General features: G+C 54.0%; 1 protein-coding gene across 1 annotated transcript in view; it reads right to left on the bottom strand.

Moving 5' to 3' along the window:
* The window catches only part of llgl2 (LLGL scribble cell polarity complex component 2), a 28,343-nt gene that overhangs the window by 8,881 nt on the left and 5,936 nt on the right, over positions 1-13,526 (bottom strand). The window contains 14 exon segments of the mRNA XM_080466541.1: positions 30-125; positions 644-748; positions 1,169-1,322; positions 1,590-1,657; positions 1,727-1,938; positions 2,019-2,170; positions 2,265-2,319; positions 2,867-2,999; positions 3,514-3,676; positions 5,990-6,148; positions 6,443-6,558; positions 6,654-6,735; positions 6,825-6,922; positions 12,067-12,166. Coding sequence (XP_080322667.1) covers positions 30-125; positions 644-748; positions 1,169-1,322; positions 1,590-1,657; positions 1,727-1,938; positions 2,019-2,170; positions 2,265-2,319; positions 2,867-2,999; positions 3,514-3,676; positions 5,990-6,148; positions 6,443-6,558; positions 6,654-6,735; positions 6,825-6,922; positions 12,067-12,141 — 1,668 coding nt within the window. The 5' untranslated portion in view covers positions 12,142-12,166.

Raw genomic sequence — 13,526 nt, forward strand, 5'->3', positions numbered from 1 at the left:
CCGCTGGACCACCACTGTGACCTTCTGACCTTCCAGCGGAACCCCTCCTGGCCCTGCAGCAGGTCCACCACTTCAGCCTCCACCGTCTGATCGGCCGCCTCGTCGTTCAGCTCCAGGACCAGAATCTGCAAACAGAACCCAGAAGATCAGCTGCTGTTGGGTTCTAGTCAGGACAGACTGAAGATTCCAGGAGGAAGGACCACTTCTGGAAACCACCACCAGAGAACCCAAGAACTGCTGGGACTCAGGACTCCAGCGGCCCAGAACAAGACGTTGATAGAAACAACTGACGGAGCTAGACGGACGACAAACATGAAGGTCTGAGGAGACCAGGAGGATGGACCTTCTAGAAGGTCCAGCAGGGAAATAACCGGCCCAGAACCAGCAGCTTCAGGAGGCCTCTGGACAGAATCGGTCCAGCAGGAACAGAACCGACGTCAGACCCCAGACTTTCTGAAGAAACCGTCACCGATCAAGACTTTTGGTTCTGCTGGATGAAGCTCGTCATGAATCCAGCCAGAACCAGGACTTCAGGACAACCAGAACCACCAACATGGTGACTTGAAGGTTGTGAACAAAACTACTCAGTATTCCACTACCAACTTACAAAACTGAAAAAAAGTAGAGTAAGGGGGTTCCTCACCTGGCCTGCGGTTCCGGCCACAGTCAGGTAGCCGCTGTATTTACAGAGTTGGATCTTCTGGACTCCGAGCCGAGGATCATCACTGTACGGATCAAAACAGCCCACCTGGAACCAGGACCACATAGACCACAAAGATCCCATAGACCAGACAGACAACATAGACCATACAGACAGACAACATAGACCATACAGACAGACAACATAGACCATACAGACAGACAACATAGACCATACAGACAGACAACATAGACCATACAGACAACAAAGACAACATAGACCATACAGACAACATAGACCATAGACCATACAGACAACATAGACCATACAGACAACATAGACCATACAACCCACAAAGAACACATAGACCACAAAGACCACAGACCGTGAGTAAATCCTTCATGTGTTCATATGTTGACATGTCCTGCGGGTTAAATTTAATTCAGCCTCTCCACCCTCCTGCAGTGTGAGACTGGTTCATCAGTCTCTATGGCTTGCAGCAGCAGCAGAGCATGAAAACACACCCACCTTCCTGAAGGGAGGCCACTCCCCCTCGGCGCCCTGGTTCAGGTTGTCGTTGGGGTCGGAGTCGCTGTGGAAGATTCCTGCTGTGCTCAGCTTGTACATCGGAGTGAGACACACTCCTGAGGCATCCCAGAACCGCACGGTGCCGTCCTCGTGTCTACACACACACACACACACACACACACACACACACACACACACACACACACACACACACACACACACACACACACACACACACACACACACACACACACACACACACACACACACACACACACACACACACACACACACACACACACACACACACACCGTCACACACACCGTCACACACACCGTCACACACACCGTCACACACACACACCGTCACACACACACACGTCACACCTGCTGGGAATGTGTATGTGCGTGTATGTCTCACCCGGTCAGCAGCAGGTCTCTCTGTGGAGGATCTCCTCCCAGGTTCTGACCCCCAGTTATCGGCCACGGCTGAAGGAGAAAGAGGCAGGAAGTCAGGTATGTCAGAGGTCAGAGGATGGAGGTCAGATGGAGTCATACCTTCTTGGAGTAGTGAGTGTGCTGCAGCTCCCCAGCAGCCAGCAGCCGCTCCCAGAGCTTGAGGGGGAGGCAGGAGACGTGGTGGGAGCAGGTGATGGCCGAGCTGTGCAGAGGAACCAGGTAGGGGGTCTGGATGACGGGCCAACCCTCCGTCTGCAGGTCCAGCACCACCAGCTCCTCCTCCACCAGCACCACAAGGGCACAGGGGTCTCCTGCAGGGAGAAAGGGGGTCTGACGGAGGGAGGACCTGACGGAGATCTTACTAGAGTTCTCCGGTCTCAGGTGGTCTTACCAGAGTTCTCCGGTCCCCTGGTGACGAAGAAGTCTATGACCCTGGAGGTGAAGTCCAGGGCCAGGTGGGTCTTGCCGTGGATCAGGGTAATGCAGTGGCGGTCTCCGTAGCTGGCCCGGGGCATCCCGCCACTGAACAGCAGGAACGGGGGTCTGAGTAGAGGACGGGGGGGTCAAAGGTCAGGTCAGGTCAGGGTCAGGACCGCTGACGGGGTCAACATGAGACAGATCCAGGAAGAGGTCTTACCCCCCTTCTGTGGGCAGCTGGACGATCTTAGTGATGGCCTTGCAAGGGAAATGGCCTGGAAGAGAACAGACACTTTAGTCCAGTCCAGCCCGTGAACAATCCTACCAACTCTGATCCAGAACTAACAAGATCTCTGGTCCTCTTGAAAAGCTTGGTCTGCTTTCGTTTACTAAAGATCTTTCTAGAGGGCGGGACGAAGAGTGCAATGCATTCTGGGTAGTAAAGAAAAAAAGATAACCACGAATAAGAAGAAGCAGAAAAAATATCTTGCGGGCAGAGGAGGAAGTGCAGAGGAGGAAGTAGAGAGGAGGAAGTAGAGAGTAAGAAGGAGAGGAAGAAGTAGAGAGGTAGAAGTACAGAAGAGGAAGTAGAGGTAGAAGAAGAGGAAGTAGAGATAGAAGTAGAGGAAGAAGTAGAGAGGAGGAAGTAGAGAGGTTGAAGTAGAGAGGTAGAAGTAGAGAAGAGGAAGTAGAGGTAGAAGTAGAGGAAGACGTAGAGAGGAGCAAGTAGGGGAAGAAGTACAAAGAAGCAGAGGAAGAAGTAGAGAGGAGGACAAGGAGCAGAGGGGAGGACGAGGATCAGAAGACAAGTGGTGTCCTCACCATATGGAATGTCGGACTTCTCTTCATCGTCATTGTCGTCTTCCTCTCCGACCGTCCAGCGGCAGAAGCTGCCGTCGCTGTGGGAGCTGAGCAGGAGGCTCCCATCCTCCACCCACCAGACGCTCTCCAGCTGCTGCAGGAGGACGGAGCAGGACACTGGTAAGGCTCTTATGTTTGAGACACACGTGTGACGTGCAGAACCGAGACGTGTGGAATCAGCATGAGAGAACGGGTTTCATTTATACTAAACGCACTCCTGCTCCCAAAGTGCAGGGGGCAGTGCATCGCAAACACGCTTCCATTGCAGTATTGAATTAGAGCAGAAGAAGACTACATCTCTGCTCAGCTCCGCCTTTTTTTTCGCACGTGTCCATTCGTCTAGTCAGAAAAATTTGGAGGCGCACAGAGCGGTGACATCAGTGTGAAAAGGTCTGCAGGGAGGAGCGTGGCCACTGGAATGGCTCGCAGACGCGTCAAGCAGAAAACAGCCTTTACTGCACCTCCTCACCTGTGTGGGGGGGATGTGACCCCCCTCCCTCACCTGTGTGTGTGGGGGATGTGACCCCCCTCCCTCTCCTGTGTGTGGGGGGATGTGACCTCCCTCCCTCACCTATGTGGCAGGGAGGGATGTGACCCCCCTCCCTCACCTGTGTGGCGGGGATGTGCTGGATGGCATGCTGCTTCTGCAGATCCCATATGACCATCAGACCTCGTCCGTAGCCCAGAACCACCTGGTCCGGGTTGACCGGGTTCTCTTGCAGCGCCTCCACGTGCTCCAGGTTCCTGCGACCAATGTAGTCGTCTGGAACACTGCCGAAACAATGCACATGTCTCAGAGATTCTGACGGCACGGTACAGTAAGGGGACAGTACGGGGCAGTACATGACGGTAGGGGCATGGTATGGTAGTGGGATGGTATGGCACAGTACGGCAGGGGGACAGTACAGTACGATTGGGGGATGGTAAAGTAGGGGGACGGTACAATACGGTAGGGAGACGAGATGGTAGGACAGTACAGTATGGGGACGGTACAGTACGGTTGACGGCTGGCACAGTAGGGGGACGGTACGGTAGAGGATGGTAAGGTACAGAAGGGGAACGGTAAGCGAACGGGACGGTAGGGGGAGGGGATGGAAGGGGGACGGTACAGTAGGGGGATGGGATGGTAGGGTACGGGGATGGGACAGTAGGGGGCCAGTACAGTACGGTATGGGTACAAGATGGTAGGGAGACGGGACGGTACGGGTAAGGTACAGTAAAGAGACGGGACAGTAGAGGGAGGTTACAGTAGGGCTACGGTACGGTAGTGGGACATTATGGTAGGGGGACGGTACGCCCTCCATACTTTCAGCATCCACGTGTGCGCAGAGTCCGCGTGACTTTAAAATTTCTGTCTGCCCCGACCCCCCCAGCGGTCCACTGCTCCGACCCTCTCAGCGGTCCACTGCTCCGACCCCCCCAGCGGTCCACTGCTCCGACCCCCTCAGTGATCCACTGCTCGACCCCCCCAGTGGTACACTGCTCCGACCCCCCCAGCGGTCCACTGCTCGACCCCCCCAGTGGTACACTGCTCCGACCCCCCCAGCGGTCTACTGCCGGAGCTCCTGGTCTGGTGTGAGGAGATCCTCCGTCTCCCGTCTAAACGATCACAGCTTAAAAGCAAATAAAGAACCAGAGGCTCAAAACTCCTGAAGTGAAACATTAACTGCTTTACTAAAGGTGGAGACCGCCCCCGCAACAGGTGGAGATATTTTTAGGATCCTTACGTTATGTTACAGAATGCACACACACATAAGAGTTTATTTGGCCTGAACAGGAGAGGAGAAGAGCAGGAACAGGAAAGGCGGGGGGGGGGGGGGGGGGGGGGGGGGGGGGGGGGGGGATGGTACAGAGTGGTGAGCCGTCTCCTAGTGGAAATCTTAGAGCTACTCCGTCTCCTAGTGCTACTCCAAGAGCTACTCCTAGAGCTATGCCGTCTCCTAGTGCTAATCCTAGAGCTACTCCGTCTCCTAGAGCTACTCCGTCTGCGAGTGCTACTCCTAGAGCTACTCCATCTCCTAGTGCTAATCCTAGAGCTACTCTGTCTCCTAGTGCTAACCCTAGAGCTATTCTGTCTGCGAGTGCTACTCCTAGAGCTACTCCGTCTCCTAGTGCTACGCCGTCTGCGAGTGCTACTCCTAGAGCTACTCCGTCTCCTAGTGCTAATCCTAGAGCTACTCCGTCTCCTAGTGCTAATCCTAGAACTACTCCTTCTACTAGTGCTAATACTAGAGCTACACCGTCTCCTAGTGCTACTCAATCTCCTAGTGCTACTCCTAGAGCTACACCGTCTCCTAGTGCTAACCCTAGAGCTACTCCGTCTCCTAGTGCTAACCCTAGAGCTACTCCGTCTGCGAGTGCTACTGCTAGAGCTACTCCATCTCCTAGTGTTAATCCTAGAGCTACACCGTCTCCTAGTGCTACTCCGTCTGCGAGTGCTACTCCTAGAGCTACTCCGTCTCCTAGTGCTAACCCTAGAGCTACTCCGTCTGCGAGTGCTAACCCTAGAGCTACTCCATCTCCTGGTGTTAATCTTAGAGCTACACCGCCTCCTAGTGCTATTCCGTCTGCGAATGCTACTCCTAGAGCTACTCCGTCTGCGAGTGCTACTCCTAGAGCTACTCCGTCTGCGAGTGCTACTCCTAGAGCTACTCCGTCTCCTAGAGCTACTCCGTCTCCTAGTGCTAATCCTAAAACTACACCGTCTCCTAGTGCTACTCCGTCTGCGAGTGCTACTCCTAGAGCTACTCCGTCTGCGAGTGCTACTCCTAGAGCTACTCCGTCTCCTAGAGCTACTCCGTCTCCTAGTGCTAATCCTAAAACTACTCCTTCTCCTAGTGTTAATCCTAGAGCTACACCGTCTCCTAGTGCTACTCCGTCTGCTAGTGCTACTCCTAGAGCTACTCCGTCTGCGAGTGCTACTCCGTCTGCGAGTGCTACTCCGTCTGCGAGTGCTACTCCGTCTGCGAGTGCTACTCCATCTCCTAGTGATAATCCTAGAGCTACACCGTCTCCTCGTGCTATTCCTAGAACTACTCCGTCTCCTAGTGCTACACCTGGTCCTGCAGGTCCCCTGGTCCTCACCTGTTGGACACCTGGTCCAGGCTGATGTTCCTCTCCTCCAGCTCTCTGAATCCTGGAACTTCCACGATGAAGACGTGTCCTCCTTCGGTTCCAAGCAGCAGCAGCTCGCCAGAGGAGTGAGCTAGGACGGCTGTGACCCGGGTCACACTGGGAGGGGCTCTGAGAGACCGGGGGGGGGGGGGGGGGGGGGGGGGGACAGTTACTGAGACCAGCAGGGGTGGACAAGGGAAAACTGGTGTAGAAAGCTAATGCTAGCTGCTGTTCGGAAACCATCAGATGGCAGATTTTGCATCATAAAGGAGTTCAAAAGTCCTGCTGTCCTCTGTGTGGGCGGACATGTAAGTGGAGACAGGTGTGGGGACAGGTGAGTGGCCAAGTGTGTGGACCGATGTGAACATGTATGGAGTCAGGTGAGGAGACAGGTGACTGGATAGGTGAGGGGACAAGTGTTACCCAGGCGGTCCCGTTAATGTGAAGCGTCCGATCTCCAGGAGCTCCGACTGTCCTTTGTGTCCTCTTAAAGTCCACATGTGAAGACTGTTGTCATCCAGTAGCGTCACCAGCTCCACCTGAGAAAGAGACACTGTCAGCACGCCGTGTGTGTGTGTGTGTGTGTGTGTGTGTGTGTGTGTGTGTGTGTGTGTGTGTGTGTGTGTGTGTGTACCTGGTGGTTCATGAAGTGAACCTGTGTGACAGCAGCATTCTCATCGTGCAGACCCATGAACTCCACACCTGGAGCTCCGTACCTGCTGCTGGTCAAGGAAGAGGAGCACTGTGGGGAGGAGGGGCGTGTGTGTGTGTGTGTGTGTGTGTGTGTGTGTGTGGTGAAGGATACAGTTTAATGGCTCCTGATCGAGTCCCAATGGCCAGCAGCTCCAGAGACGGGCTGAAACCCAGAGCACTGGGCTGGTGGGGGAAACCATGTTCCACTGTCTGAGGACAGAAACACAGAGGGTGAGGACAGAGGACAGAGAGTGAGGACAGAGCCCCCTGCTGGCCCTCCAGCTGTGTGAAGTTTGAACTTTAACCTGTTCAAAGCTGAACTTGTTGAATGATTTTCTTGGTGGTTCTGCTGCAACTTGCTCTATGAAGACTCTAGTCTGGACCGTCCCCTCTAGGACCACTTGGTCGCTTTTAGAAATGACAGCTCGGCAAAGATCAGAACTTTACTGTGGTACATGGACATGTTACACATTTCCTGAAGGCCCGTAGCCTTGCCTTCAAGATGCCATTACTTCTGGAGCTCTAAAATCTATATGGTGGGATCTAGTTTCTAAAAGCTGCCAAGTTAAAAAGGTTCTCATGCATGTTCAGACACCTGAGAACCAAGTCTGAACCAAGACAACATGCTTTTTAGTTTGGATTCCTGCTTTGCTTCTCAGGTTCTTCTCTGGTTCTCCTCTGGAGGAGGTCTCTGGTTCTTCTCTGGTTCTCCTCTGGAGGAGGTCTCTGGTTCTCCTCTAGAGAAGGTATCTGGTTCTTCTCTGGTTCTCCTCTGAAGGAGGTCTCTGGTTCTTCTCTGGTTCTCCTCTGGAGGAGGTCTCTGGTTCTCCTCTAGAGAAGGTATCTGGTTCTTCTCTGGTTCTCCTCTGAAGGAGGTCTCTGGTTCTTCTCTGGTTCTCCTCTGGAGAAGGTATCTGGTTCTTCTCTGGTTCTCCTCTAGAGAAGGTATCTGGTTCTTCTCTGGTTCTCCTCTGGAGAAGGTATTTGGTTCTCCTCTGGAGGAGCTTCATGAGGTCATCACCTGAAATGATTTTCCAACAGTCTTGAAGGAGTTCCAGATGTTGGCCCAGGTGGTCTTCATTCACTCTGTGGTCCAGCTCATCCAAACATCTGGACTGGGTTCAGGACCAACGTCTGGACTGGGTTCAGGTCAGGTGACTGGATCCAGGTCCTCCTGCAGCTCTGCATCACCCTCCTTCTTAGTCCAGCATCTTCACTCAGCATGAAGGTGTTTGTCCTCATTTCCTGCTGGAAAACCTGAAAGTCCAACGGGACCTGACCGGACCAGAACTGATTGGACCTGATCGGACCCGAGTAGACCGGACCTGAGTGGACTGGACTTGACGAGGTTCAGAACCCTGACGAGGTCCAGTTGTGAAGAGGAAACCAGTTGAGGTGAGGAATCAGGGAGGGTTAGAGGGTCAGAGGTTAGGGGGCGAGAGGCTAGAGGGCGAGAGGTTAGAAGGCGAGCGGTTGAGAGGGTAAGAGGGTGAGAGGTTATTTTTTTTTTTTTTTTTTTTTTTTTTTTTTTTTTTTTCTTTGCCCTTGTCCTGTTCGGCAGCTTGGGCCAACAATATGATGTGATTGAGAGCCTTCGGAGTCAGAACAGTTTTTGGTCTTGCAACAGGGAGAGACCTGGAGTCTCCTCCTGTTGCCTTCTCCGTCAGAAGCTGGCATGGCTGCCGTACACGACCGGGGGGGAACGCACAAAGAGAGAGAGAAGAGAAGAGAGAGAAGAAAGTCGAGGGGGGAGGGGGGAGGGGGGGTGGGGGGAAGGGGATAACATACAATGTCCTTGTTGTGCTACATATATTATTTGCAATAATCACACTCATCCAAATACTTTCCAACTGTTATTAGATTGAACCAGCCTGAGCAGCTCTATCTAGACAGTAAGATGATTTCCTAGATTTAACCAGCCTGAGCAGCTCTATCTAGACAGTAACGTGAAGCAGGAACATGAAATAACAAAGAGGCAACAACAAAAGAGGAACATGATTTTTAAAGTTTGAGCAAATGATGACAGACAACAAGCAACTTCAGAAGCACCTTTCGTGAGGAGTGAAAGTGTGTGTGTGTGCGTGTATGTGAGTGTGTGTGGCTTGTCCACTGGGTGTGGCCGGAACTGTTGTGGGGGGACCCGTGGTGACACCCCGGGGTCCGAGGCCACCGCGCCCGGACACCGCCACCCCGGCAGACAGAAGCCCCCCAGGCCCGGGGAGACCCCAGCGAACCACCCCAGAGAGCCCCGCCCCCGCCCAAAAAGCACCCGACGGAGAATGCAGAGAGGAATCCCCCCCAGGCAAGAGGGGCCCACAAGAGAAGGACAAAGGGCACAGGGCCCCAGGCCCCGACCCAAGCCGCCAAGCCGAGAAAAGGCCGGAGCAGGGCCCCCGGGCCGAGCGGGCCGAGAGCCCCCCCAACCCCGGCGGCGAGTCCCACCGCACCCCCGGGAACAGGCCCACCCACCGCCCCCCCCAACCCGGTAAGGCAGAGACGGCCCCAGCCGCCGCGCCCCGGACCAGCCCCGCCCCCAGACCCAGGAAAGCGAAGCCCGGCGCAGGCCCCGGTCGGAGAACAGTCAACTCTACACCCCCAGGAGCCTCATAATCCACCCGCCCCATAACCCCTCCCCCCGGGTCTTGATTGGGAAACCCAACCCATGACCCACCCCGCACACACACACACCCACACACACCCACACACACACACACACACACACACGGAACGGGGGGGGGGAGTGATGACTCTCGCACCCTCAGGCCGCCGGCCGGGCCCCCTCCCGGCCACCGCGGTATCCCAACCTCCACCAATCCAACAGCAAGTGGAGAAGGAGCACCGCACCCCAGCCCCCCCACAAGCGCCGCGCCCGAGGGAGCGCGCCCCCCGCACTCCAGCCGCACTCACCCCGGGCCGGGGCGGGAGAGGGTGAGAGGTTAGAGGGCGAATGGGTGAGAGGGTAAGAGGGCGGGAGGTTAGTGGGCGGGAGGTTAGTGGGCGAGAGGTTAGTGGGTGAGAGGTTAGTGGGTGAGAGGTTAGTGGGTGAGAGGGTAAGAGGTTAGTGGCGAGAGGTTAGAGGGCGAGAGGTTAGAGGGTGAGAGGGCAAGAGGTTAGTGGGTGAGAGGATAGAGGGCGAGAGGATAGGGGGCGAGAGGATAGGGGGCGAGAGGGTAAGAGGTTAGAGGGCGAGAGGGTGAGAGATTAGGGGGCGAGAGGCGTGAGGTTAGAGGGCGTGAGGTTAGAGGGCGTGAGGGCGAGAGGTTAGAGGGTGTGAGGGCGAGAGGTTAGAGGGTGTGAGGGTAGAGTGCGAGAGGTTAAAGGTTAAAGGGTGTGAGGGTAGAGTGCCAGAGGTTAAAGGGCGAGAGGTTATAGGGTGAGAGGGTGAGGGTAAGAGGTTAGGGGGCGAGAGGTTAGAGGGTGAGAGGGTTAGAGGGTGTGAGGGTAGAGTGCCAGAGGTTAAAGGGTGTGAGGGTAGAGTGCCAGAGGTTAAAGGGCAAGAGGTTAGACGGTGTGAGGTTAAAGGGTGAGAGGGTGAGGGTAAGAGGTTAGGGGGCGAGAGGTGAGAGGGTGAGAGGTTAGAGGGTGAGAGGGTTAGAGGGCGAGAGGTTAAATGGCGTGAGGTTAGATGACGTGAGGTTAGAGGGCGTGAGGGCGAGAGGTGAGAGGGTAAAGGGTGTGAGGGTAGAATGCCAGAGGATAAAGGGCGAGAGGTTAGAAGTTAAAGGGCGAGAGGTTAGAAGGTGAGAGGTTAGAGTTTAAAGGGCGAGAGGTTAGAGGGTGAGAGGTTAAAGGGCGAAAGGTTAGAGGGTGAAAGGTTAAAGGGAAAGAGGGTGAGAGGGTTAGAGGGCGAGAGGTTAAATGGCGTGAGGTTAGAGGACGTGAGGTTAGAGGGCGTGAGGGCGAGAGGTGAGAGGGTAGAGTGCGAGAGGTTAGAGGTTAAAGGGTGTGAGGGTAGAATGCCAGAGGATAAAGGGCGAGAGGTTAGAAGTTAAAGGTTAAAGGGCGAGAGGTTAGAGGGTGAGAGGTTAGAGTTTAAAGGGCGAGAGGTTAGAAGTTAAAGGGCGAGAGGTTAGAAGTTAAAGGGCGAGAGGTTAGAGGGTGAGAGGTTAGAGTTTAAAGGGCGAGAGGTTAGAGTTTAAAGGGCGAGAGGTTAGAAGTTAAAGGGCGAGAGGTTAGAGTTTAAAGGGCGAGAGGTTAGAAGTTAAAGGTTAAATGGCGTGGGTTAGAGGGTGAGAGGTTAGAGTTTAAAGGGCGAGAGGTTAGAGGATAGAGGACGAGAGGTTAAATGGCATGAGGTTAGAGGACGTGAGGTTAGAGGGCGTGAGGGCGAGAGGTTAGAGGGTGTGAGGGTAGAGTGCGAGAGGTTAAAGGTTAAAGGGCGAGAGGTTAGAGGGTGAGAGGTTAGAGTTTAAAGGGCGAGAGTTTAGAAGTTAAAGGTTAAAGGGCGAGAGGTTAGAGGGTGAGAGGTTAGAGTTTAAAGGGCGAGAGGTTAGAAGTTAAAGGGCGAGAGGTTAGAGGGTGAGAGGTTAGAGTTTAAAGGGCGAGAGGTTAGAAGTTAAAGGTTAAATGGCGAGAGGTTAGAGGGTGAGAGGTTAGAGTTTAAAGGGCGAGAGGTTAGAGGATAGAGGGCGAGAGGTTAAATGGCATGAGGTTAGAGGACGTGAGGTTAGAGGGCGTGAGGGCGAGAGGTTAGAGGGTGTGAGGGTAGAGTGCGAGAGGTTAGAGGTTAAAGGGTGTGAGGGTAGAGTGCCAGAGGATAAAGGGCGAGAGGTTAGAGGATAGAGGGCGACAGGTTAGAGGGCAAGAGGTTAGAGGGTGTGAGGTGAGAGGATAGAGGGCGAGAGGTTAGAGGGCGAGAGGTTAGAGGTTAAAGGGCGAGAGGTTAGAGGGTGTGAGGTGAGGATAGAGGGCGAGAGATTAGAGGTTAGAGGGCGAGAGATTAGAGGTTAGAGGGCGAGAGGTTAAAGGGCGAGAGGTTAGAGGGTGTGAGGGTAGAGTGCGAGAGGTTAGAGGTTAAAGGGTGTGAAGTTAGAGGGTGAGAGGTTAGAGTTTAAAGGGCGAGAGGTTAGAGGGTGTGAATTGAGAGGGCGAGAGGTTAGAGGTTAAAGGGCGAGAGGTCAGAGGGCAAGAGGTCAGAGGGCAAGAGGCCAGAAGGTTAGAGTTTAAAGGGTGAGAGGTTAGAGGGTGAGAGGTTGGAGGAGGCCGATTCTCCATGAAGCACTGGGACTGAGTGAAGAAACACATGGCGGACACATGGAGGACAGAATACAAACAGGTCTGAATCAAATGCGTGTAAAATAAACAAGTAAAACAATTCATGAGATTTAAGGGCGTAACTGAAGTGGGTCTCTCACCTTGTTGAACTGGTAGAGCTCCTGTTTGAGTCGGTCCCTCTGGGACTCATGGCCGTGGCGTCTGAACCTCTTCATGGCCCCCCGAGTCCCCCGAGTCCCCCTGTGGGAGGAACACACAAGCGTCGTTCAGTCAGACCGACTCTTCCCAACACAGTGAAAGTTAATGGTGAGACTGAATCATAGTGTGTTGGTTCTTTGGTGAAGGCTTCATGTTTCTCAGAGTTCTGTTCAGACCGGTTTGTCACTTCAGAGAAGAGACGGTCCTGACTGGTTCCTGCAGGAAGCACCGCGACTACGACCGATAGACCAACCGACCCACAGCACTAAAACTAACCCGGAACCCTGGCACACTCTACCAACCACCAAATGTTACTGCGACCAAAGGTCACCGTGACAGAGACCGAGGAAGAAGAGTCAAACTTTAAAGGCTTCAGAATTTTACTTCCGAAGGTCAGTCCTCAGAGTGGACAGAGACAGGCTCATCTTTCTCCTGCAGCTCATGACAACAGATACTGAAATCCTCAGCAGAGTGGAGGAGCTTCGGAGGAGGATGAATGTCGGTTCTCTGGTTGGTTCCCCTCTGGCAGCAACAAACGACCTGCTGATCGTCTGCCCTAACGTCAACATCCACCCTGGAATATTCCCAGTGTTCAGATCATCTCAACAAACAGAGCTCAACGTCTGTGGAGCTCCCCGCTATGGCTTAGCGTTTAGCATTGTGCCTGCAGCACTGTGGAGGTTAGCGCTTAGCATTGTGCCTGCAGCACTGTGGAGGTTAGCGCTTAGCATTGTGCCCGCAGCACTCTGGAGGTTAGCGCTTAGCATTGTGCCCGCAGCACTCTGGAGGTTAGCATTTAGCATTCTGCCTGCAGCACTCTGGAGGTTAGCACTTAGCATTGTGCCTGCAGCACTGTGGAGGTTAGAGCTTAGCATTGTGCCTGCAGCACTGTGGAGGTTAGCGTTTAGCATTGTGCCCACAGCACTCTGGAGGTTAGCATTTAGCATTGTGCCTGCAGCACTCTGGAGGTTAGCGCTTAGCATTGTGCCCACAGCACTCTGGAGGTTAGCATTTAGCATTGTGCCTGCAGCCTAGAGGTTAGCGGTTAGCATTTAGCATTGTGCCTGCAGGACAATACTATTATAAAAACAGGCGTTTCTCCTTTCCACAGTGGCTCGTGGTGAATTGTTGGTTTTGGCACATTATAAATAAAGTTGAATTGAATACTCTACTTGGACTAGTACTAATCTTTAGCTCTTTAGGAAGGGAGGACGCTCCAGCGCTGTTACCCTCTGGCGATGAAAAAGATGCGGCTGTTGGGGGTGCAGGAGGGGGGAGATCCAGGTGGGGAGCTACAGGAGGGGGGAGATCCAGGTGGGGAGCTACAGGAGGAGGGAGATCCAGGTGAGGAGCTACAGGAGGAGGGAGATCCAGGTGAGGAGCTACAGGAGGGGGGAGATCC

Source organism: Lipophrys pholis (genome assembly GCF_963383615.2).
Source record: "Lipophrys pholis genome assembly, chromosome: 1".
Taxonomy (NCBI): domain Eukaryota; kingdom Metazoa; phylum Chordata; class Actinopteri; order Blenniiformes; family Blenniidae; genus Lipophrys; species Lipophrys pholis.